The following is a 26,401-nucleotide window of genomic DNA, read 5'->3' on the forward strand; positions in this document are numbered from 1 at the left end:
GGCCGCAGCCACTCTGGCCAAAGCTTTCTGCGGCAGTGTGGAGCCAGCCGGTTCCTGGACTTCGGGAATGTTGTCGGTTGTAATGGTGTAAAGCATAGATGAGTTTTGTTTCTTCTATCAGTTCAATGCCAGAGAGAACCCTTTGTGCCAGACAGGGTCAGTGGAACCAAAAACAGATTTCCGAAGACAAAATATTGAGTTCTCCGTTCTCCTCCCTCCACGTTAAACACCCTCTCTTTCATGAATACACCACCGGGTTCCTTTACCTGACCACAGCGCCAGCCTGCGGCAGCCAGACTCTGCGTCGCCGTGACAGCTCCCGGTGCTCCTTTAGCTCTCCATCTTGATTCTTCCTCCCAGTGGTCCTCCGACCCCCTTTCGCTCCCTCCTGACGGGGAACCGGTGTGATCTGTGCCTTGTCCAGCCAGCTTCTCCTCAAGTTCCCATGAATTTCCGATTGGTCCAGCCCATATCACACTGTTCGTGGGGCAGCATGGACAGCTTCCCTGTTCTGCTTCTGACCCTGTGGGAAGCAGCAGGGGAGGGCCTGTGGGGCAGGTTCACAAAGTCTGCAGTGGTGTCCGGCAGTGCCCTAGGCCACACACTCACCACACACTCACCCGCCACACCCGGAGCAACCTCCAGTCCTGCAGGCGCCGTTCATGGCAAGCGCCAGTTTTTAGGGTTCATGCTGCCTTTTTTCCAGACCTTTTCTCTGCTTAGGTATCTTTAGGTCCACAAATACGTAGCATTGTGTTACAGGTGCCTGCAGTATTCAGTGCAGTAATGTGCTGCACAGACTCGTAGCCTAGGACCGATGGGCTGTACCTGTGGTCCAGGTACACACCTGTAGTGGGCTCTGCTGTCCAGGTTTGTGCAGGTGCGCCCCGCGGTGTGCACACAATGACAGAATAGCCCAACGACGCGTTTCCAGAACGTATTTTCTCATCGTTAAGCGATGCGTAACTGGAAGTGATGACAAAACAGCTCTCGGCCTTCATGGAGCTCACAGGCAAGCCTCAGGCTTGTGAGGCACCGACAGGGGCCCAGCTCCCTGCCCAGAGGTCTGATGCCGTAAAGCAGGAAATAGGGAGTGTCGTAGATTCCTCAGGTTGCCTCACTTTGGGTTGCTTAAAATAACCAAAGTTGATTCTTTCCCAGTTCTGGAGGCTAGAAGTTCAAAGTCAGGGCCATGCTCCCTTCAGAAGAGGCTCTGGGGAGGGTCCTTCTTTGCCTCTTGTAGCATCCAGTGGTTGCTGGCAACCTTGGCGTTCCTCGGCTTGTAGCTGCACCACTCCATCCCCTGCCTCCTTTTCCATGTGGCCTTGTCCCTGTGTCCGTCTTTGCCTTGTCTTTCCTCTCTATGTCTGTGTCTCTGTTTTCTCTTTTTACAGGGACACCAGTCATTGGGCGAGGGCCCATTCTGATCCATCAGGTTCTTATTTAAACCTGATTGTATATGTAAAGTTTCTATTTCCAAATGAGGCGACATTCTGAGATTCTGGTAGACATAAGGATTTTTTGTTTTGGGGTTTTTTTTTTTAAGGGGGGGATTGTCCAATTCAGTACAGGAGGAAGCTTCCATTTTTCAATAAATGCCCTGCAAATTCCAGTGCCAGTGGTCAGCCAACCACGGACGCAGGAACAACCCTGGACCACGCAGATCAGCAGGGGAACGGAGTCCCAGCTGAAGTGATGAGTGGGTAGGGGTGGAGGTTACTGTACTGACCTGTTCGGGGCTGCATGTTAGCAGCAAGGTGAATCCATCCGAAGGAATCTGGAAATTGGAGGTGGGAGTCGGAAGTGTGGAATAAAAAGAGCTCCTGAGGCCACAGGAGGACCCGGGAGGAAAGGCCTAGGGAAAAGGTAACAACCCCTGCCCTCAGTAACAGAGGGAAACTGAGGGGCACACCCACCCAAGAAGGCGTGTGGGGGCGGGGGGGGGCGGTCTCATTAGGAAGTTGGTGAAAGTGAAGGACTTGGGTGGGTGGGGTTATAAAAGGGCTACGAGTGTTGTCCCTGGGGGCGTCCCTGGGGGCGTTGGGGGGCTCAGTGGTGTGGGTGGGAGGGGGACCACCCAGAAGGAGGCAGACATGCCTTTGGCCACAGTTGGATGCCTGGCAGTGGCTCTGGAACTGGAAAGGAGGAGGTGTGTCTGGAGCCCCTCTGCCATTGGTCGAGTTTGGGGGAGCTGGGAAGAGTTGTGGTTGGTGGATGAGGGTGGCCTTTCTCTCCACTAAAAGGAAGCTGCAGGCTGGACAGCAGCAGGAGGGGTGTCACTGGCATTTCAGGTTCCTGCGCCACAGGCCCTCCTTTGGAGAGTGTTGAAATAGGGTTCCACAGACATGTTGGTTCTTCACTGAAAATGCCTCCTTGGGTTTATGAAGCAGTGGGACACAGAGGGGAAGCAGGGTGATCCTCCGGCCTCGCAGGGCCTCCCAGGGCCTCCCAGGGCGGTGATATGGTGATGTGTACTCTCTGTACTTCCGTAGCCTCTGAAGAACCTACTTCCCCTCCCCTTTCTTTTTCCCTTTCAATTTGCAAGTCTTTGCTTCCTGTTACCAGTTACCTAGTTGGCTTGGGGTTTCTTCACCTCTTGCTACTACTCTTTGTTCTCAGGCAGACTCAACCCCTGGAGCTGTTTCCCAAGCAGCTGGCCCAGTGCCTGGAGACCCAGGCTCCCTCCAGAGGTGGTAGCAGTGGGCAGCAGTGAGGATGAACGTGGCGCTGGCCCTGGTGGACGAACACAGGAGACAAGGGTGATTTTCTTCTAGTGGCCACTGTGCGAGAGCAGCTCAGCTCTGTGTTGTGCCCTGGGCTGTTTAGGAAGCAGTTGTCATGCTCCGAGCAGTGTCACAGCCCAGACCTGGCTAGCTCCTCCAATGTCTAAGTCCAGGATTCACCACCACCTGCAACATGACCTTGGTCATTGTGTTTCTTTGCCTTGGGTGCTAATGCTGCTGCTGCCTGGGCCCACCTCTGGAGGGTGGGTGTCGGGATGGAGATCCTCTATCAAGTCACAACTGTCAGGGATGATGGTCCCGTGAGAGGGAGGAGTAGGTGGGGGTGTGTGTGCAGAGAACCAAGACTGGAAGGGCATAGCCTGACACATGTTCATACTCGAAGTTAACTCCTGCTAATGGGATGGCTGGAGATTTTTATGTTCTTTGTACTCATCTGTGTTTTCTGAAATTTCTATAGTGATCAGATATTTTATAATGGGTTCAACATAATGTTGTTTGGGAAGGAAAACACAAACCTAGACTGTCATGCGGAGGCCCCAAAATACAGTGTTAAGAGCACGGAGTCAAACCCAGATTCAGACCCGTCATCTATTAACTGGGTGCCCTTGAGCCGGTTCCTTAGTTACCCTCGCTGAGCCGGCCCTGTCTGGGATACCAGGGTGCTGATCATCCCCATCCTGTGGGTCTGGTGGGGGGTGAGAAGAGAAAATACATGGAGCACAGTGTCTGGCAAATTATTGTATATTTATATACACACACACATTTATGTGCACAAATTATACATATGTAGTACATATGCATAAAATAGAAGGTTGTGCAAACCTTTTCATCATAATGAGCATTCCAGATACTCACAAAGACCAGAGTGGAGGTACAGGAAGCTTAGGGAGCTGAATTCGAGGGGAAAGAAAAAGCTCTGTATTTGCCTTGGGGCGGCACGTGCCTCAGTCTACCCAGCAGCAACAGAGGGTGACCCAGGAGGAAGCAGGCCAGTGTGTGCAGAGGACTGGGCGCTTCAGGAACTACCAGTTGCCCTGGCTGGTGTGGCTCGGTGGATTGAGCACAGGCTGCAAACCAAAAGGTTCTTGTGGACATCCCAACATTCTTTCCAGCGCAGTTCTGCAGGTGCAAGCTGTGGTTTTTAATCTCAGCGAGCTTTTCAGTAAATCTCTGTTTTAGGATAATCAAGCTATTAGGCATCGAGCCAGGGATTTTTGCCAGGGTTTCGCCGCACAGATGCGCCGGGGCCCCGTTCTCTCCAGCACGCCAGTGCGCAGCCGCCAGCACCCTGAAGCGCCATTTCCCAGAACAGGCTCTCTGGGGTGCCGTTACTCTGTCCTCCCCAAAGCAGGCGGGTGGGGTGGTGGTCATCCTCTGTGGATGAATAAACTTAACCTAGAGTTTCCCAAAACAATGTAAGTGGTTCCCAGACAAATGTTTCAGGGCCTCTTAATGGACTAATACAGGATTTCATTTAGTCAGGAGCCACATAGTATGCAGTGTTTCCCAAACTGGTGGCCCACGGAACCCTCTTGTTTAGGAAGTGTATCTTGGGACTGGGGTATCATAAAACACACATTGGGAAACATTGCTTTTTTAAATGACTGAGTGTAAGATACATAATTGATCATTCTTTTTTTTAAGATTTTATTTATTTCTAGAGAGAGGGGAAGGGAAGGAGAAAGAGAGGGAGAGAAACATCAATGTGTGGTTGCTTCTCACATTCCCTCTTCTGGGGACCTGGCCAGCAACCCAGGCATGTGTCCTGACTGGGAATCGAACGGGCAACCCTCTGGTTTGCAGCCTGTGCTCAATCCACCGAGCCACACCAGCCAGGGCAATTGATAATTCTTGAAGCGCCCAGTCCTCTGCACACACTGGCCTGCTTCCTCCGGGGTCACCCTCTGTTGCTGTTGGGTAGACTGAGGCACATGCCGCCCCAAGGGCAAGGGCAGAGCTTTCGCTTTCCCCTGGAATTCAACATCCCAGGCTTCCTGTACCTCCCCTCTGGTCTTCGTGAGAATGCAGAATTGCTCCTTATGATTCATAGTTTCATTCTACCCAAGATTTAGGAACAAATCATTTTTTTCTTAATTTTTGAAGTATTCACCATTCCCCACATTGGGAGGTTCTGGTAATTACTGAGCATGGTTTGTGCCAGGTGTTGGGGTCACAGAGCTGGACGAGATGAGCCCCGTCTCTCCCCTTGTGATGGTTATGGTCCAGGGGTGAAGAACAGTAAAGTGGACGGGTGGGTGGATGGAAGTCCCAGATGCCCGGCGGGTATCTGACAGGGGCATGAGCAGGAGACTTTTCAGACGTGACTTTTAAGCTGAGATCTGAAGGAAGAGAGGGTTCATCGTGAGGCAGTTAGAAAGTAACAGTGCAGGACACCAATGGTTAAAATGAAGCCTTCCCTTCCTCCCCTCTTCTGAGAAACCGGAGGTGACTGACTGGCTGAACTTGTACAGTGCACATGACCTTCAGACTCCTCTGAGGTTAGCCTCAAAAAGCCGGCATAGCCTGTGTGTGAACAGCACACGCTGAATTTTCCCCTCTAGGTCCTTCAACAGCGACAGCGGGGGTCCCTGCCCAGCAGTGCTGGCTGTGCCCCTGGGGTCTTTTGAACTGCTCTTGGGCTGGGCTGGCCCAGACTTCCACGCACATCTGAGCCCGGCACAGGTGTGGAGTGTTTGCCTCTTCTGCCAAGGTCAGTGGGGTGGGGGGTGGGGGGCATTGATCTCTGGAAGCCTGTCCGGGCAGCCCCACCTGCTCTGTCTGCAGCTTGGTTTGGGGTTTCACGTGCGTGGTGATTCACTTGTCCTTGGCCTGTCAGGGAATGCTGTTCCTCTCAATCATCCCCTTTCTACCCCGGGACTCCCAAGAAGAGATCTTGGGCAGCAAGAAGGGTGGTTGGTTTCTAAAGGACTGTAGCCTGTCGTGTCTCCCACCACCTTCCTTGCCCCCCCGCCCCAATGGCTCCTCTGGTCTCAGGGGTGCCAGGGTTTCCCTTTCAGGGGCGCAGCTTCCCCCCACCCTGTTGGTTACCCCAGGGAAGGATGCAGGGCCAGTGAGGGGTGCCTGGGGGGAGAGGGCAGATCAGGCCACAGGCAGAGGGAGCATCCCCCGGCTGGTGCTGACTTGGGCCACACCCACAACTATCACGCAAAAAGCACTCCATTCAGCAGATACTCAGTAGCCCCAACTGTGAGCCCAGTGCTGGGGTACAGCCAGAACTGGGAGAGTTGAGAAGTGGCCCCCTTTCTCACGGAGGTCCCATTCTGGGGGAGCTGTGGGAGGACTCAGTTTTCCCCAACACACCAGTTTAATAAATAAGCAGACACTTCCATCAACAGTAACTCTGGCTGTGGGACCACGTGGGGTGCTGATGAGCGGTCTGAACGGAGACCCGAAAGCAGAGAGAGGGCCCAGGTGTCCAAATTGGGTTCACGGCACAGCCTGACGGCGAGACGCCAGGCAGCCGTGGACAACACCGTTCCCAGTGCGTCTGAAGGGGACGTGGGACACCCTGGGAGACTGTGATCCTGTCCTGTAAACATTTGTGTGGAGAAACACCTGAGGAATCCACGTAAAACCTAGTGGTTACATCCCTCTCTGTGAGGGATTGTAAGTGATACTTGTTACTTGTTACTACTTTTGAACATTTGCCGGCAAACACATACTTTATAATTCGTAACCAGAAAAAGACCCCTTCTGGGCCGGCCCTCGGTGGGGCCCCGCATCCCGGGTGGATGACGTCGGACAGTTAGCGCAGTGCTGGCACGGGGATGTTGTTCTGCAAGGGTTGGTTCTGTCAAGGTGATAAAGGGAGTCTCAGGGGTACATTTTGAACTGGGCCTTAATCCAGTGAGTATCTAGTCCCACTCTCTCCATTTTTTTCTTTCAAACTGGAAACAGTAGCTAAAACACCAAAGTGGCATACAGTGGATGTTTTTTTAAAATCCAGTGTGGAAAAGCATGAGAATAGAAAACCCGCATGAGGTCCCAGCCCTCAGAGATAGCCAGCGAACACTCCAGTGTGTATCTCCTAGTTCTTTCTAGCTACTGTTTTTAAAAATAAAATTAAAAACGACTGAGATAACAAAAGCAGGTTTTTATAAAATGGATTTTTTTTTTTTGCCTGGGAACTCCGTCAAGGTCACCTGTCCCCGTGCGACACCTGGTCATCTGCTCGTGTGTAGAGAGAGATACCTGTGTGACTCAGGTGATGAAAAGCCAGCTGCCTGGGAGGGAGAGTCCAGGAAGCCTCCACCCCTCTTCGTCTGTGCCCTCCCGGCAGCCTCTCTGCTGGCCACCCTGAAGCTGTCCCCGGCCCTGCGCAGAGGAAGGTCACCCTGCCTGGCCAGGTGCCTGGCCCCCTTTCCACCCCCTGGCTGCTGCCGCTGCGCCTGCCGCTGCGCCTGCCAAGTGCCTGCCTAATCCACGAGAGAGCTTTGCAGGCCAGTCTTTTGTTTCCAGAACCCAGGCTGCTTGGCAGAAGGGGCAGCTTCACGCGCCCGGCTGCCGTGGCCTTCAAGCTGACTCAGGTCAAGAGTGCTTTGGGGGCAATGCGGGTCCTCCGAGCAAAGCCCTTGTGATGAATGCCTTTCCCCCTAATTGGGTTAGGGAAGTAATCAGCTGGATTCTCAAGCTGAACAGGGCCGGCGTCCCACATTGTTGTCCATGTGCCAAAGAATCGCCCTTCTCTGCGTGCTGGCGGCGGGGGGAAGCTGAGGCTCCGGCTCCGAATTCCATTTGGCTGGAGGCTCTGTGGAGGGGACGGGCGGGGCTCCTTTCCTGCAGAGGCCCCCAGGCCCGGCCTTACACCCTCACTGAGGTGGAAAGGTTCGTTCTGCCGGACAAAGCAGGTTCCTCGGAGACCACCAGGACAGAAGCTAGAGGCTCAGGTCATCGGAGGTTTGATGGCTCCGCTTGAGGGAGAGGCCACTAATGCTTGCTGAGTGCTGCCAGGTACTTGATAGATGTATGGCAGCGTGACCCCCACTTTCCAGATGAGGGCACTGGGGTTCAGCAGTCACATGCCCAGGGTTAGTAAATAAATGGTGGACTGGAGAGTCCACCGCAGAACTGTCTGACTCGACGAACTCTGCCACACGGCTCCCCCATGTGCGGGGGGAGGAGTGTATTTGGTACAGGGAGGGATGTCCCGTATTCGTTCTTTTAGTAGACTTAGGTTTTTAAGCAGTCTTAGGTTCACAGCAGTACTGAGCAGAAGGTGCAGAGGTTTTCCATATGCCCTGCCCCACACCTGCAAAGCCTCCCCCTTACCAGCCTCCCCCACCAGAGTGGCACCTTTGTTACAGCCGGTGAGGCTACCCACACACATCACTGACCCTCAGAATCCATTGTTCACCATAGGGTGTGCGCCTGGCGGTGTACATTCCGTGGGTCTGGACAGACGTGTAATGACGTGTGTCCACTGTGACGGTGTCGTGCACAGAGGTTTCACTCCCTGAAAACCCTCCCTGCCCTGCCCATTCCTTCCTCCTGCTCCCCCAACCCTGCCAGCCACTGATCTTCTCACTGTCTCCATGGTTTTGCCTTCCCTAGAATGTCCTATAATTGGGATTGTGTAGTGTGTAAGCTCTTCTTATGCCTTTTTTTTTTTTGGCTTTTTTCCCACTTAGTCATATGCATTTAAGTTTCCTTTATGTCTTTCTATGGCTGTCATTTTCCCGTCGTGCTAGTATTGTTTGAGCACCTGCCTCTCTGTGCCAGGCACATCCTGGGCACTGGGCGATGGTGTAGGCCGCGTGGGCACAGCCCCTGCTTTCCGGAGCTAGTTTAGCAGAGAGAGATGCACACATAAGTACATATCTGACCACGGGGATCGACATGCTAAAAGAGAGAACAAGCGGCCCTGAGTTGGAATGGGGAGGGGTCAAGAAAGCCTCTCTAAGGAAAGACGTTTAAACTGGTTCCCGAGGGACGAGCCGAAACAGGGATTGACAGCGTCAGCAGCAGCTGTGTGACTCTCAGAATCTTGCTTCCCCTGGAGACGAGCCTCTTCCAGGAAGCCCTTCCTGCTAACTCCTTCTCGACATGCATTGGTGCCCGTACCAGAGGTCCATAACTTTTTCTTTTATGCCCCAGTCACTTCCTGCTCAAACCTGCTCAAACCAGTGGACCCATTCCCCAGGGACGCGAACAGAGGGAAGATCTGCAGTGTGTTGCTTTGAGCTTCGTGCTCCCTGTTGGCACAAAGGAAAGCCCAGAGGGAGTTAGGCTTGGCCGAGTTGAGCAGGGAGGGAAGTCAGGATGTTGCTTATCTGGCTTGTGTTTTGGGGCTTTGAACTGCCTTGATGAGGCCTGTGCTGCCCGAGCCAAAGTTCACTTGGCTGATTTCCAGTGGCTGCTCCTTCAGAAAACCCAGGGATCTGTGTGCTTGCTTCTTGTCCAGAGCCCAAAAGCCCTAGGGCGTAGAGGAAGTTCACAAGTAGCTTTTATGCTCATGGGGGCTGCTGGAGGGTGGGGAGGTGGACTGCTGTTGGGGGGAGCTGCAGCCTCCCATCAGCTGCTGCTACCAGCTCTCTGGCCATAACCTGGGAGGAGGCTGGCCAGGAGATCATAATGCCTGGCCACTCTGCCCCTGTGGGTGCCCTGCTCTAAAGCCTGCAGAGGCTCCCTATTGCCCTCAGGACAGGCCAGATATCTTAGCAGGGCACACCCTGCCCACCCTCCCAGCCTGCTTTGTCCAGGCCCACCCCTCCGTCTGCTCGTTCCAAGCACTTTAGATTCCCAGATGGGACACCTGTGTGGCTTGGCAGGTGTGGTTTTTCCTGCTGAACGTTCTGTCTGTCCTGCAGCTTTAAGTCCTGGACATCCTTCCAAAACTTGCCTGCATTGATCTCTTCCCCTTGAAGTCCCCACGGACCTGCCCCTCTCTGCACAATGCCATGCCTTCCCCCTCATCGGCCCCAGGACGCTGTGTTCTCACCAAGGCCCTCCAGTCCTTCTCTCCCCCCTTCCTCTCCCCCTCCCGCCTTCCATTTCTTCATGAATTAGTATTCTGGCAGCTGACCGTGTTTTAGTCACACGGGGTTGGTGGGAACACACGGATGAGACCCTGCCCCCCAAGAGTTTGGAAGTCCCATGGTTGCCGGATAAATTCATCAAATAATGAAGATAAGGATGAAAAATACACAAAGAATTCACTTCACAGAATGGGAGAAATGTTTGGAAATCATACGTCAAGAAGTCCTATCGGGGTAAAAGCTCTTCTCCACAATTGCAGAATAAATAAAAGGTTGTGGGGGGGAAGGGCACACTGAATGACTTCCAGCCTCAGATCTGTTGCAGGTGAAGTAGCTCCAGTGGGGTGGTATAGGACTGTTTCAAACGCAGGTTCTTCCTGTGCAAACAAATGTTAAGAGAGGAACTAATTCATTCAGGCTTGGAGCACTTTCCGTGGCAAAAATAGCAAAGCCCTGGGGCTCCTGAGAGCTGTGTCCTGGTGCAGGCTCTCGGGGGGGGGGAACCAGCCAGAAGAGGAGATTCCAGCATAAAATCCTTTCACGGTAAGGTCTCCCTTTCAGCTTCCGTGACTCATGCACGGTCTCATGCACATGGAATCGTGCAGTATGTGGCCTTTCATAACTGGCTTTTTTCCCCCACTTAGCATCATGTTTTCAAGGTTCACCCATATTGTAACATGTATCAGTACTGGCCTCATTTTTATGGCCTAATAACCTTCCATTGTATGGATATGCTATATTTTGTTTATATTTTGTTTTATTTATGCCTCATTGGATGGGCATTTGGGTTGCTTCCATTTTGGTGTTACTCTGGAAATGCTGCTGTGAGCATTTGTCGTTGCCATGGTTTTGTGTGGGCAAATGTTTTCCTCTCTCTTGGGTGTACACCAAGGACTGGAACTTCTGGGGCTGGGGTAAGTCTGCGTTTCACATTCTGACAAACTTTCCCACAGCGGCTGCCCCGAGTTGCTTTCCCTCCACCAGAATGAGGGGTTGTCACACCCTCACTGAGAGTTTCTGGTTTTGTTTTCCTGACAGCCATCCTAGAGGGTGTGAGGTGGTGTCTCGCTGTGGTTTTGATGTGCATTTTCCTAATGATGGAGCATCTCTTCATGTGCTTGTTGGCCATTTCTGTGTATTTGGGGGAATATGTTTTCAGTCCTTTGCCCACTTTTAAGTTAGATTGTTTATCTTTTTATTACTGAATTGTAAGAGTTCTTTATATATTCTGACTAGTCTCTTTTTACTGGTATATGACTTCCAAACATTCTCTCCCATTCTGTCTTTTCACCTTCTCGATGGTGTCTTTGAAGCATGAAAGACTTTCATTTTGAAGTCCAACTTAGCTGTTTTTTGCCTTTTGTTGCTTCTGCTTTTGATGTCATAGCGAAGAAGTCATTGTCTAACGTCATAAAGTTTTGCTTCTGTTTTCTTCTAAAGGTTTATAGTGTTAATCTTATATTCAGTTCTGCGTCTGTCTTATTCCACATTGCATTCCCAGTGCCTAGCATAGTGGCCTGTGTACAGAGGGTACTTGAAACTTACTTAGTGGAATGAATGAATTCCTACCTCTTGAATGAATGAATAAGTGAACGATGAATGAACAGTTATCTTTTAGTCCCAAAGCTGCTGCTCATGCCCCGATAAAACTGCCAGCTTCTCCTTTCCTATTTTTATTCACTTTTGCATCTCTTTGCTTTCTCTATTAGACAAAATGTTGCTAAGATATTTTCTAAATAAATTGTGCCTGGTCTACTTTGGTTAAACTGTAAATATGATAGCTATATAAGAAAATTTCCTCTACCATAAAAATCTTGGTTGGTTTGATATTTTGTTGGTGTGTCTTGTGTTAGACAAATAAATTCCAATAACCTGGCAGTGTATAAATTACAAAGTAAAAGTCCCCTCCTGGGGGAGGGGCATGTGAGTGTTTGGGAGCTCTTTGTACTAACAACTTTTTTACACTGAACTTTTTGTACGTTGTCTCTCACAGTCCCAGCCGCACAGGGAGTTAAGCCATGGACTCTGAGAGGATACTGTGTGCTAGGTGCTTTATATTCATTTTTCATTTTATCCTCAGCTGCTGAGGAGGAAATGGGTGAAGGCGGGTGACCAGGGGCACAGCTTGGTTGAGCAGCAGAACCCGAATTTGGATGTGGGTCCCCTGCGTTCTGCTGTGGCCTGCGGGTCTCCAGTGGCCAGCCTCTCCCTGGGAGTGGAGCCGATTGTCTCCTTCACCTGGCCCTGTCACTGTGAAGGTCTCTGACACTTTCCGAGCCTGTGCTGGGTGAGGGTGGATGGGACAGCGCCCGGGAGCATCCGAGGCCCTCGAGAGGCAGCCCTGACCTGTCCCGCCCCTTCTGCCCTGCCTGTTCCAGGAACTGAAGCTGCCCACCTTCCGGGCCCACTCACCGCTCCTGAAGAGCCGCCGGTTCCTTGTGGACATCTTGACCCTGCTGAGCAGCCACTGCCAGCTGTGCCCCGCGGCCCGGCACCTGGCCGTCTACCTGCTGGACCACTTCCTGGATCGCTACAACATCACCAGCTCCAAGCAGCTGTACGCCGCGGCGGTCTCCTGCCTCCTGCTCGCAAGTACGTGGACCTCGCGCCCCCCCCCACCCTGGGCTGCCTCCTCCTCAGTGAGCCTGGGTGCTCCCAGATCTTGGTGCATCTCTTCTGTGGTTGGTGCACATCTTCTGGGTTCATGCTCAGCTGAGTGGGAACTAATATTATTAATAATAACCATTAACATTTTCGTTAGCATCTGTAACATACCAGGCTAAGCGAGAAGGGTTTTAGCCTCTTGATCATAAGGAGTCCACACAGTGACCTTGGAGACAGGCACTTTTAGTATCCCATTTTACCAAAGCACAGAGAGGTTAAGAAACTTGCCTTGGGTCACCCAGCTCTATATAGCGAACAAGATTTGAGCCCAAAAACGCCATGTCAGAACCTTTGCCGTCAGCCGTGTGTCACCTGCTTCCTGGTGTGGGAGAGGGGAACCTTAGCAACCCCTGTTTCTAGAGGTATTCAGAAATGTGACCACTTGGTTGGGGCCCAAGCTGGACCTATTATGTAGTTGGCAGATAGTCGGCAGACCTGGGTGTAGCTGTCCAGGGATTTGCATCTTCAAAGAGGCATCCCTAGAAACACAGTAGAACTTTGACCATCTGTCCGCCTTGGTAGGGATTACTGTAGGACCATGCTGCTGCTTGGGTCATCTGCTTGAAACACAAGCCTGCCATGCCACTGTGCCAGTGAGAACCGCCCCCTGGTCGACCGCCATCCTTAGGATAAAGGCCTGAAGTCAAGGTCCTGCCTCCCTGACCTCAGGCCTGTCTCCTCTTCACTCCCTGGGTTCCAGTCAAGTGCAACGTCCTCCCCCGTACCCCCTCCCCCACAGAACTTTGCACATGCTGTTCCCTCTGCCTGAGGAGCTTCCTCTCCCCCCTCTGGTTAATGTCAGCTCACACTGGCACCCTTGAGAAAGCCTTTCCCCCCGCCCTGGGCAGGTGAGGTCTCATGGCACCATGTTTGTTCGTTTGCTTATTATCTTCACCCAAGGACATGCTCATTGATTTTTAGAGAGAGGAGAGGGGAGGGAGAAAGAGAGGGAGAGAAACATCAATGTGTGAGAGAGACATTGATTGGCTGCCTCTCGTATATACCCTGACCAGGGACTGAACCTGCAACCTAAGTATGTGCCCTGACTGGGAATGGAACCCGCGACCTTTCGATTTACAGGAGGACACTCAAACCAACTAAGCCACTCTGGCCAGGGTGGCATTGTGTACCTTTAATCAACACCCACTTCCCCACTAACCAGTCAAGTTTCAGGGAGGAGGAGGAGGCTGGCACACAGTAAGACCTCACGATAATAATATTTACGGGATAAATGAAATGGATGGAGCGAGGGTTTCTTCAGACCTGAATGTCCGCACTGCCCCAGGTCGCCCTGAATGCAGAGGAGCGGATGCCCCGAGCTGGCCCAGCCATCGCGACATTTCCTCGACATCTAGTATTTTCTTCTTAAAATTCAATCAGATCTTGCAGTCTCCACCACAGTGTGTGACTGTCCCGTTTCATTGTGTGGGCGTGCTCCCCCACCCTTGAGTCCCGCCGATCTCCCGAGGAGATGGTGCCCGCCCCCGCTGTGACTGTGTGCGCTGCGGGCACACGGCCCCAGGCTGCCACGGGCACGATCGCCCAGTCCCAGGAGCTTCAGGCTTTTGAAAACTCTGTGTTGTTTTCCACCCTGGCACCTTCCACCTGCTGTTATTTATAATCCCTTTGGCTGCTTGGGCTTCACGGCCTCCCGGGTTGTGATTTTCTCCACCTTGAGCCAGCTGCATCTCCCGTGTGACACAGAGGAGCCAGCCTGGCCGCGTCCACCCTGGTTGCTACTTCAAAGGCCCAAAGCAACGTGCAGCTCTCTTTGGTCTCGGGAAGAGATGAGGGGCTTGCGAGAGCCATCCCCGTCAGGGAGGGCAGAACGGGCGTCGCATTTCAGGCGGCCCAGGAGGAGCCTGCGCCGTGGCCTTTGGCCCGCTGCTGTCTGTGATCTGCGGGCTGCATCGAGGCCCGCTGGGGGCAGGGGACTTAGATTTCTCCCCCAGCGTCTGTCTGGGGAACCGGGATGTGAGGCGCACACTGGAGACTCCTTTGTGCGGCTGGGGCCAGGGCGGAGGGAGGGGGCCCTGCAGACAGAGAGGCAGACGCCCCCACCCACATGTCTGAGGGCAGCAGCCAGCCGCGGGCGGCAGGACGGGAGTTTTCAGGACACCTGCCATATGCTCGGAGGCCCGAGGAAAGAAAAGTTTCCATGACAGCCTGAAATCCTATTCATCCGTCCCTCCCCTCTCCCCAGGCAGACTGTCCGCTGCAAGGGGGGTCACCTTGCCTCAGGACTTTGAAGTTCTGCTAATTCTATACCAGATAATTCCCAGACAGATAAGAAGAGCCACAGTTCTTCTTGCCCCACCTGTCAGTGCTTAGGCTTTGAGAGCTGCTTGTAGATAAGGGCCTGGGCACAGACGGAGCCTTTCTGCCCGTATACAGGCTCTTGTGCCCCCAGGAAAACGAGTCGGCCCAGGACCCGTGTGGATGGAGGTGGGAACAGAACAGCTTGTAGGTCTTTCCGAGGTGGACCAGTGGCAAAGCCGCCCCGTTGTCTCCCTGTGACCGAGTTTGGGTTTCCTGCTTAACACAAGACGGACTAAAAATAGTCTAGCTATAAATACGCCGTAAATGGAGGAGGCCCCCTCTGTTTTCATCTTCCATGTAGCACCCCAACCCCAACTGTCCTTCTGTTATTGTTTCATTAAAAGAGTAACTGGAAAACACGGAAACCCCACAACTTTCAGGGGAGTTGGCTTTTAGGAGAGTAGACTGGGACAGTGGGACATGAATATCCGTCTTTCTGGCCACACAGCAGCTGTGCCTCTTCCTGGTCCTTTCCCGCCTGTGCAGCCCTGGGCTGGTCACTTCACACGCACATCACGTGGAATCTCCACCAGCATCCTCTGTGGCCATGCTGCTGTCTGCTCGTTCTGCAGGTTCAGAGAGGTCAAATAACTGGCCTAAGGTCACACAGCTCAGAGTTTTATTCATATTCCTTTTAATTAAGGTGAAATTCATACCACAACATGAAATTCACCATTTTAACCATTTTCCAGCGTACAGTTCGGTGGTTTCTTTAGTACAAGTGCACTGCTGGCAGCCGCCACCTCTGTCTGGCCACAGCACATGGTCATCACCCCAAGAGAAGCCCTCGTACTCATTAAGCAGTCACTTCTCACTCCTCCCCACCCCCAGCCCCTGGCAAACACTGACCCGTTTTCTGTCCATACAGATTTGCCTGTTCTGGGTATTTCCTATAAAAGGAATTATATAACATGTGGCCTTTTGTGTCTGGCTCCTTTCACGTGACGTTTTCAAGGTTGTCCTCACTGCAGCATGTACCAGTGCTTCCCTCCTTGTGATGGCCGAGCACTATTCCGTTTTATGGATGTACTGCCTCTGTTCCTTTGTCTGTTGATAGACACTGGAGTCATTTTCACCCCTGGCTGTGGACATTTAGGAGCCGGTTTTGTCTGAACACCTGTTTTCACTTTTTGGAGGTATAGACCTAATCGGAAGTGCTGGTCAAATGATCATTCTGTAGCGTAAACTTGGAGTTTTGCTTTGCCTGCTTGTTGCTGTTTGGAGATCACTGGGTGGTTGAGTCCTTAGCCCAGGGCACAGAGCAGCAAGAGAATGGAGAGAGGGTTGGAGAAAGCCAGAGGGCAAAAGTCATGACCAGTGGCCTTTTGTGCTGGGGTAGCATGGCCTTAAAAGGAAGACTGCCTTGCCTGTGGCGGCACAGCCCAGTTAGAGCATCATCTGGATACCCTAAGGCTGTGGGTTCAATCCCTGGTCAGGGCACATACAACCGTCAACCAGTGAATGCAGAAATAAGTGGGACGACAAACTGATGTTTTCCCTCTCTCTCTAAAATCAGTAAACAGATCCTCGGATGAGGGTTAACAAATTTTTTTTAAGTATGAGATACATTTTTGTTGTAAAAATTCCAGAAGATAAAGTGCAAAAAATTAGTTCTCTCCCGAAACCAGAGTCCCATCCCCACAGTTTGCAGTGTATTCTTCCACACCTAGGCTTACCTGTATGTTTTCATAATTAGGGAAAGCTCTTTTTATTTACGAGGTGGGACAGGCGGACGAATCATAGGAACTGGCCCGTGAACAGGAGTGCCAGATTCTCTTCCTTCCTCCCTTTCCCTTCTTTTTCTCTCTGTTGGCTGGCCCACCCCAGGCTGCACAGGTGCCTTCTGGGAGCAGCAGGTTCTCGTGTCTTCTCCCAAACTGATCCGGTGCATGTTCTAGAAATGTGCTGAGCATATACAAACACACAGTCGATCCTCGTGATTCGAAGATTCCCCACCTGTGAATTCGCCTGCTCACTGAAATTTATTTTTAAGCCCCACATCAGTACTCAGAGAACTTCTGCGGCCATTCACGGACTCGTGCAGAGCCCCAACAGAATGTGAGTTCTGCCTGCGTGTGCCCAGCTGAGACGGAGCGGGGCAGCGCCCCGCCTTCTCCTCTCAGCTGTCTTACTTAAAACAAGTCCTTTTCTCGGTGTTCAGTGCCACATTGTCTCACTTGTCTGCTCATGGGTGACTTTGCTGTTTAAAAGCTGTCCCGTGGTCCTAAGTGTAGGACGGCTGTGATGTGCCTTTTGGGGGGAAAGATGTATGTTAGACAAGCTTCATTCGGGCAGGAGTTACAGGGCTCTTGGTTATGAGTTCCGTGATAATGAATCAACAAAACATCACACGGAAGTACACAAAACAAGGTTATGCGCTGATCGGTTGTGATCAGAGGCTCACAGGAACCCAGCCCTGTGTCTCCCGCAGGAGTGTGGTTCAGTGTTCACGAGCTCAGTGTTGTAATGACTTTGCTGGAATTATTGCAAATAACCAGAGTTGAATATACATTCCACAACTGGGCTCCTACCTAAGGTGCTTGCTTTGTAGTATATCAGGGAAGATCTTTCCCATCAGGCTGTGTGCAGTTACCTTCCTCTCATGGACAGCAGTGTTCCGTGATATAAACACTGACCTCTCTGTCGATGGTTAGTTAGACTGACGTTGGTGGGTTGTTGGTTTTTGTTTTGTTTTTTTTTTCCACTAATATACACAATATGAAAACTGTCCTTTTCCCTGTATCTTTGTATACTGAAGTAAGTATCTGAGAGATACATTCCCAGAGGTGGAGTTGTTTGGGTCAAAGGGTGTGTGCATTTGAAGTTTGAATAGCAAGTGCTAAATTACCTTGCAGAGGTTTCAGTAAAACCAACACTGTTGAGATCCCTTTTTTTCTTAAATTGAAAGTAATTTGTGGGAGTCTTTGGAACCCTGCCTTCCACCTAAACAACAAACTATCAGGACAGGAGTGATGTCCCTTCTCCATCCTGGCCCCTCGCCAGTGTCCACTGGTGGCTTTTCTTCTGTGCTCTCTTCGGGGAGTGCATTTGCACTCTGCCTTTCTGCCGGCTCCTGTCCAGGTGTCCAGGTGAGGAATGAGTTCCCAGACCAGTTGCTTTGAAGGCTCCTAGAGCCAGAAATCATTAGCCACATCTCGTAGCACAGGTACCAGTGAAAGCCCTTGCCCACTGGGTGCTCGTGTGCTGGGCCTTGGAGATTCTAGGAGAGGCCTGTCTTTCTCCCGGTGAACCACCTGCACGTCCCAGCACTCACCCCTGCATCCTTCCTTTCTCCTCCTCCCTGGTTTGATCCTTTGGCAACTGTTGCTTCTGAGAAGCAGCTTCCCTGACAGCAGGGCAGTGGGTCAGGATGGGGCCACCCACTGGAGATTTTGGAAACCTGAAAGCGGTCTTCTTCCCTCTTGTTGGAAAGTATGGCGCTAATACCTTCCATCCCCGGGGAGGTGGAGCCCACCCGTTCTCCACGCTGGGGATGCTTGAGATGCCTCTGGATACTAAGGGTAGGCAGTACCTGCAAAGGGGGGCGATTTTTCCAGGCGGTCTTTTTCAGGGGTGTATTTCGGACAGAGCGTGAGGTTTACTTACAGGAGTAAACCCGAATCTGCAAGGAAACATCGCTGCCGCCACCGCCACACAGGCAATCATTTAACAGCTCTTTGCGTCTCATGCAGCAGTGCCCGGGAGGAATGTGGCATTTCTTCCCAGCCACGGTTTCACGTTTCCAAAGTCAGGATGGGGCTCATGGTGGAAATGTGCCGTGAAGTGACCATCGTCGATTGTGTCCTCGGAAAGCTGCTGCAACAGGATGAGGGCACCTTCTCGTTGGTGGCAGCACCCTGGGGGCCACCCCAGCACAGGGTGGACTGGAAATGGGGATCCGTCCCATTAGGGCCACACTGCAAATGCAGGCCCGGGGCTGCAGGGTCACAGCACAGGGGGGAGGACAGGGTGATGCTCCAATTCCCATCACTGGCTCTGCAGACTGGCAGGTTAGTGCTGTCTCACAGGGAGGGTTTCCAGCCCCGTCAGACAGCTGGCTGGGTAGGAACCTCAGAAATGGTACAGTTTGTCTTAGCGAGTCTGCTGCACAGGCCTGTTTGTGCAGGAACTGGGACTCTAGGCTCTGAGGGTAGGTTTTTGTTTGCTTGTTGTGGAGGGTTGAGTTCATTGAACATGCAGTGCTCAAGAGTCCTTGACTCCACACAGGTGTAAATCATTCAGAAACATCCTCTGTGCCCAAAATTTGACCTCTGCTATATGCCGGGCGCTATGTTCAGCCCTGGGGAGATGGTGGTGAGTGAGGAAGGAATGCGTACAGTCTCTGTCGTTGAAGATGATTCGTTTTGCACACATGTACCTACTGTGTGCTGAGCCTGGAGACGGGAGCACAACACAGACCAAGTCCCCGTCCTAGAGAAGCAGCCTTCAGTCCAGGCTCTGCCAGCAGGCCCTGGGTGCGTGCCAAGAATAAGCTAATTGCCCTTCTGAGAAAAACCCGAGTGCCCTTCCTGCTGGGAGAACAGCCTGGCCCACAGGGTGAGCGGGAAAACGCCCGGGACGGTGACGTCAGGCACCCCGGCTGCTCTTCGTGCTGTTTGCCGTGCGGCTGCTGGAGCCAGGCGTTTGTTTTTGCTGCTTTTTATTTGCCATAACCGTGAACCCTACCTGCAGTGTGAGTACTTGTGTCTGGTACTACCGTCTCCCCTGTTCACGGCCAGGATTGCAGTATGCCATGCCCCTCTCCTGCTATTGTTGATGTGGAGCAGGCACTGGAGTCCTTTGTTCCTTAGGTCCCTTGGCCCTGGGATTGTAGCTCGTCCTTGCCTCGCCCCGGAGGCTCCACGCGGTGGAGAGTTCACTGCCGGGATCACAACAGCCTGCCCTTCTCTGCGCTCCCACCACCCAGTCGGCACTGGTACCGGCGAGGCCGCTTCGGCGGGTTTTAAACCCAATTTCAGACCCGAAGGAAATACGCCAGCCTGTCACACCCCGGCCGGTGCGAGGAGAGGTTGTTTTTGTGGTGGTTGTGTTTGCCTGAATTTCTGAGACTGCCTTCAGGGAGCATGCCTCTCTCGCTGCTTCCGAAGTCTTCGTTTTAATTATAAGTGTTTCGGCGTCTAGACAGGAAGTCTCCTCTTTGTCACTGACAGGTTGGGTTTCTGGAACGTTTCTAGGAAAGTCTGATACCTCCTGACCTGGGGGCACCTGGAAGGCGGATTTATGGCGGGCTGGTCTTGGACTAGGGCAGACCCGTGTTCTGGAACCATTTTTGGCATTTATTCAGCCAGTTCCGGCTTCAGGGGTGCCATCCGTGGTGTCTTGTCTTCTGAGAAGTTTAAACTGTTTTTCCTCAGCAGGAGAGTAGTATTTGTTTCTTGTAGAAAGTTAGAATGTAGGAAAAAATATAAAGAATAAAAGTTAGTTGCAAACTCAGTACATTTTTGTTTTAGATATACTCAGAATTTGAGGGTGGAGGACAGATTCTGGCCTCAGTGATCATGGAATGCCTAATATTTAATCGGTGGTCTGAGTTCTTTGCATGGGTTTACTCTTGTACTCCTCAGAACAATTCTGTGGGTGGCATTGGCTTAAAAGTTAGGTTAGTTTTTTTCCGTACGATGGCTCTAATAGTGCCTGGTTGTCCTTATCTTCATTTCATTCAAAACACTTTCGTTAGATTGTCTTGCGACAGCTGTCATATAAGTGTGCATTTTAAAAAAACTTATGAAAATTGGTGAGTTTCTGTGCAGCCGTTTAATATCGAAGATGGAAGAAAATACACATTTTTGACGTATTATGCTTTACTGTTTCAAGAAAGGTAAAAACAACTGAAATGCAAAAAAAAAAAAAGCGATTTGTGCAGTGTGTGGAGAAGGTGCTGTGACTGACCAAACATGTCAAAAGTGGCTTGGGAAGTTTCTTGGTACTAGTGACATTTTGGCCAAATACTTCTTTGCTGTGGCCTGTCTTATGCACTGGAAGATGTTTAGCAGCACCCCTGGCCTCTACCCACTAGAAGCCAATAGTGGGAGATAGCCGACATACTCAAAATGTCCAAGTCAATCAAGTTATTGGTGAAAATAGAAGATGTGTCTTTTATTTTATGGGGAAAAACGTAATGGAGTTTTGGCCAACCCGATAGTAGGCAGCAGTGTTTTCCCCAGTTGACAGGGGAGGAAACTGAGGCCCAGTAAGCTAAGTAACAGGCCCCAGGGTACATGGCTAGGATGGGGACCCAGCTAGCTGTCCCTGAGTCTTTGTTCTCAGCTACTAAGAAGTCAGTGGCCTTTGTCCTGTAGATTTCACTTCCTCTTGTTGCTGCAACAGGAAGCCTTGGCCAGCGATGGAGAGTTGGCTGGGAGACCCCAGTTCTGCCTTCTGAGCCCCGTTATCTGACCTGGGTGAGAACTTCAGCCCTCAGGAGCGGGTCTGGTGTCTGGAAGCAGCTCCCCTTCTGACCTGGACAGAAGGGGCCACAATGGCCTCTCCTCGCCCTTCTTGTTGCTCTGAGCAGGGGTTGGAATAAAGGACCCAGGGCCCCCGATGCCCACGCCTTTGGCACTGCCCTCGAGTTCTGCCCTTCCTAAAACCTCGGCCTCACGAGGCCTGGTCCAGAGCAGCCACTGCCGAGCTGGGTGTGAACATTCTTCTCGGCAGTGACTTTTGTTGCAGGAGACAACTCCGCTTCTCTGCACAAATCCCTTGCTCGACCCGTGCTCCAAATGCCAGCTATTTATATGACAAGTGGCGCCTGCCCCATGGCCCCTGCTTTGAGACAGTCAGTGAGATTATGCGGGTCCCTTGAGGAGAGGAGCGCAGAGGAGGAGCCAGAGATTTGCGGAGGCCACCACGTGAAGTCACCGCACCAGTTCCTGCATCCTGAGACAGGGAAGTCCTCGCAGGCAGAAGGGAAGCCAGTGTGTGGCCCAGCTGGCTGGGTGCCACCTCTGACCTGGGAGGCGTTTTCACAGTTTCCTCTTAAAAGAAAAAAAATGGCCCAGTCTCATCTGTAGCCTCTGTTTCCAAAGTTGGACTCAGGAATTGACTCAGCCTGTCAGAAATGTGCATTCATTCATTCTTTCAGTATCTGTCCAGGGCTATTCTGTCCCCGAGACCAGAGATGCCGCCTTGCTTTAAAGAGGAAAGAGCCAGGTCCAGGAAGGGCGCTTGTTGTTTCCTGAGGAGGGCAGTGAGTGAGCTCAGCCTGGGAAGGCATCAGCCCAGCCCAGTGGGCCCCTGAAGCCAGGCATGGCTGACATTGGAGCCTGTTTTTCCAGGACATTCCATACCCTCCGGTTCCCTGAGGTAGGTGTTCAAGGGCAGAGTGGCTGGGTCTCTCCCGGCTCCCCACCCCCTCCCGCCCTCATAGCTCCCTCTCTTCCCTGAAAACGGCCATAAAAACACTGTCGTAGGGCTGGAGGTTTTGCTTCCCCTGGCTCTGGCTTTTGCTTGGTCTCTTCCCTGCATGAAATCCTATCCAGAAACGCATCTGTCCTTGAACCCGTGACGGGGATTGCTCAACTGGTCCTGAATCATGCAGAGGGGTGCAAAGTGGAGTGAGCTCCAGTGTTTGCTGAGCACCGAGCACGCTTCTCCGCACGCCGAGTCCTCTGCTGTCCTCACCGGGTTTTGTCTCCTCTGTCATTCACATTGCACAGGCCCTAGACTGGCCCCAGGCCACACGGCCGGTGAGTGGTCGAGCCTCCCAGAACCCAGGAGGGCCGCCCTCCGTGTGCTCTACCCCTTCGATGCCGCATCAGGAAGGGAAATGGCCTTTGGGGGGCGCTGGCCTCGGAGTCCTTTCCTGCCTTCTCTGTCAGATTGCTCAAAATCTGTCTCCTGGTTCCTTGGAAGGGCCGTTCTCTGCTGGACGTATGAGCAGTGCACCTTTGGGGAATAAGCAGGAAGCACCCTTCTGGCTTCTGATAACTATAAGAAGCCAAAGAGTTCTTTTGTTTTGTTTTGTTTTTTTAACGAAAAGCTGGTTGGGCAGAATTGGGCTGGTCCTTCACTGTAGAAAGCACACCCGTAGAGACTCTCTCTTCGACGTCATTTCTATCATTGGAAGGGAAAACTCAGCCCTGCTGATCACACAGCTCCTTCGAGGACAGGCTCTGGGACTGAATGACTGCACAGCGTGAGCAGAGGGGAGGGTGAAGACGAGTGTGTGTGGAGAAGGGGGCAGTTAGATGGGGGAGGGGCTGCAACTGGCCAGACCCCCTCATCCAGGGGAATTCCACACCCAGATAGAAACACCCATTATGGAGAGGCTGGGGTTTCAGGGACCCTCGTGACTATATTGGAGATTTACTACTTGCGCTTTAGAAAGCCCTGGACTTGTGGGGCCATGTATCTGTCTAACTGTTACCATTATGCCAGATGCTGTGCCAGGTGACGGAGATCTGTGTTGCTCTTCAAGACAGATGGGGTCCCATGCTCATGGAGCACACAGCCAGACTCTGCATCTTACTTTGTCCCCCACCAGCTAGCTGGATGATGGAGGCAGCTCCACCCTTCTGAGCTTCTGACTAATGTGGAAAACACTCCCTGCTTCCTGCCTTCTGGTTGTTTTCAGAATGAACACAGTAGCTTGTGTGGGACACAACAAGCAAGTCCTCAGAGGCTTGCCCTCCCTGGGGGCAGCCTGGGGTTTCGAGAGCCTGCAGGGCTGCGGGGGAGTGCGGGGGAGCCCGGCTGCAGCTGCCCAGCCCTCTGGAGCTGACGTGCTGATGGTGCTGATGTTCGAGTTCTCTGCCTCTTGCTAATTAGCTGTGTGACCTTGGGAAGTCCCACCCCAGTGGGGAGGGTCCATCTGGGAAAGGCTTTGGACCCACTCTCTTCTTTACCTCCTTCTCTGGGAGCCTTGGAACCACCAGCAGGAGGGTGGAGTTCAAGGTCACAGTCTAGGGGAAGGAGGCTGGAACCACTGTAGCCTCTACTCTGGGTGTCCAGCACAGCCTGGTCAGCAGCAGCCTTGCCTGTTTTTAAAGGCATCGCACTTTCTTTTAGGAAAGAGAAATAGCCATATGTTGCTTTAAAAGCTAGTTCTGCCCTGGCTGGGTAGTTCAGTTGATGAGAGCATTGTCCTGATATGCCAAGTTTACGGGTTTGATCCCTGGTCAGGGCACATGCAAGAATCAACCAATGAATGCAGGAATAAGTGGAACAACAAATTGGTGTCTCTCTCTCTCTCCGTTGCTCCTTCTCTCTCCTTGCCTACTCCTCACTTCCCCTCTCTTTTCTGAACTCAATAAATAAAAAATAATAAAATGCCATGTAAATGCGGATGATTGTTAGAGCAGGGTGGTAATGTACCCATGGGCATTCATGATAATATTTTCTCTATATTTTTGGTATATTTAAAATTTTCCAACATAAAGCCTGTTTTTGTTTGTCTCATTTAAGCAATTAAGAGTATCGTTTTTCTCGGCCCTAATTCAGACAAGTCAGGAAATCCTGTTTGGTCTGAATGAGGCTTGATCGCCAAGACGGTAGGGGGAAGAAGCAAGGCCGGTGCTCAGAGCAGCCGATTCGGAGAGACAGAAAAATAGAATGGTGGTTGCCCGGTGTCGGGGGGCGGGGGCGGGAGTGATTGTCTCATGGGTCTACAGTTTCAGTTTGGCCAGATGACGGGAGTTCTGGAGATTAGTTACACAACGGTGTGAATGTGCTTAATGTCCCCGAACTATACAGTTAAGGTGGTCAAGAGCGAGTCTAGGCATTCCCCTCCTGGGCCTGCTGGGTGGGCGATGTCTTACCACTGTGGTCGAGTGTGTGGTTAAGAGTTTAGGCCCCAACATTTTAGGCTCTTTTCTTGAATATAATGAAATCCTTGGGTGTATTTCAGGTAAATGGGGTGCTGTTAACAACAGCCAAAAAAATCTATGGAGACACACTCATTGAGGGAAACCTTTTTTTTTTTTTAGATTTTATTTTATTTTATTTTTTAGAGAGGGAAAGGAGGGAGAGAGAGAGAAACATTAATGTGCAGTCGCTGGGGGTCATGGCCTGCAACCCAGACATGTACCCTGACTGGGAATCAAACCTGTGACACTTTGGTTCGCAGCCCGCGCTCAATCCACTGAGCTACGCCAGCCAGGGCTGAGGGAAACCTTTAAAATGTAAGCTTAAGGAAGTGCTCATTAGTGCTGTCAGTTATGGTTTTGTTACTTTGAACTATCTTAACATTTTAAAATTTCTGGTTGCATTATTATTTCTTTATTTTTTTATTTTTTTAGGAGTATCGTAGAACTCTGAGCCCAGGTACGGGAAAAAAAGAGAGTTTACTTTTGTTATTTATTGAACATGGGTAAAAAATGGAAATTGTTTTAAAAAATGCCTGATAGCAGTAAACAAAATTGCTATATATTTTTTAATGTACCGTATTTTGTCAGAATTTGAAGGTACTGAAAAAACTATCCTGAAATGCAAGGGGGGAAAAAAATTTTAGTCCACTCATTGTGTGACCTGCCTAGAATCGCCCAGGCTTCCCGGGGGCGGGGCTGGTGGCCGTCAGCCACGTGAGCCGAGCCGAGGGTCTGAAAAGGCGTCAGTTGCAGGTTTCACCCTCGCTACCTGCCGCCAACACTAAGGGCTCCCGCGGGTGTGCGTGGCCTCCCAGACCCAGGGTGAGTGCTCCGATAGGGTGAGGATTGTTTTTCATCTTTAGGGTATGTGGACAAGGCACCTGTTGTTCAAACTGGGGCCAAAGTGATCATCCGAAAAGAAAAATAGAGATGGAATGACGGGATCAATGTAGTAATTTACTCAGGAGAGTGTGGATCATCTGTGAATGTCAAACTATTGAGAAACAGGATACTCACCGAGTCCCAAGGTGACTCCTCACAGACTGCTTATTAATTTCACAGGAAAACAGCCCCTTTAAAAGGGAGAGATCTGGTGGCACTACCTTAACCCGTCCATCACACACAGCATGGCTGCTGCTGGGACAAACTGGCGTTACACAATTCCTGATGTGATTCAGTAAGAAACACAAAACAACATCTCTGTTGTTTCCTGGCCCAAACTGTTTGATGATGAGGAAGCCATCAGACTGCCCAGAATAGGAGGCCAGCCTTCCAGTCTCTCTCTCTCTCTTTCTTAACAAGGCAACTGCCCTAGATTCATCCAAAGAGTCAGTGTCATGAAAAACAAAGAAACAAAGGGACTAAAGAGACATAACCAATACCATATGTGAGTCTTGTTGGATCCTGTATCTTAAGAAGAAAAGAGGTTATAAAAGACATTTTTGGGACCCTTGCAGAAAGTCAAATATGGATTGAGTATCAGAAAATGTTCTTGCATTAATGCTGACGTGCTTAGGATTGCTAGCGGCATTGTGATTATGTAGGAAAGTGGCCCCCCGGGATAGATGCTGACGTACCTGTGTAGGGGGCACGTCCCATCCGCAACTTCACTAGAAATGATTGAGCAAAGCCAACATTTACATACACGCTTGTGTGCACACCCCAAACGTGGGTGAAGAAGCAATTAGTGAATCTGGGTGAAGGGTCATCTCGATTCATTCATCTTTTCTGTGGATTTGAAAATTTTCCAGATACATCGAACAAGTTGAAGAGAGTCTGTGGCTCTTGTCTGGCTTGGAAAGGCTTGGACTTCTGCCCCCTGCGCCTCCCGGGCGGCTCCCCAGGGGGACCC

General features: G+C 51.5%; 1 protein-coding gene across 2 annotated transcripts in view; it reads left to right on the forward strand.

Moving 5' to 3' along the window:
- Nucleotides 1-26,401, forward strand: part of CCNJL (cyclin J like) — a 48,769-nt gene that overhangs the window by 13,630 nt on the left and 8,738 nt on the right. For both annotated transcript variants that reach the window (XM_045830254.1, XM_045830253.1), the window contains exon 3: nt 12,118-12,331. In XM_045830254.1, coding sequence (XP_045686210.1) covers nt 12,118-12,331 — 214 coding nt within the window. The remainder of the gene's footprint in view (nt 1-12,117; nt 12,332-26,401) is intronic.

The sequence above is a fragment of the Phyllostomus hastatus genome, unplaced genomic scaffold (genome assembly GCF_019186645.2).
Source record: "Phyllostomus hastatus isolate PE091 unplaced genomic scaffold, TTU_PhHast_1.1 phas_contig_150, whole genome shotgun sequence".
NCBI lineage: Eukaryota > Metazoa > Chordata > Mammalia > Chiroptera > Phyllostomidae > Phyllostomus > Phyllostomus hastatus.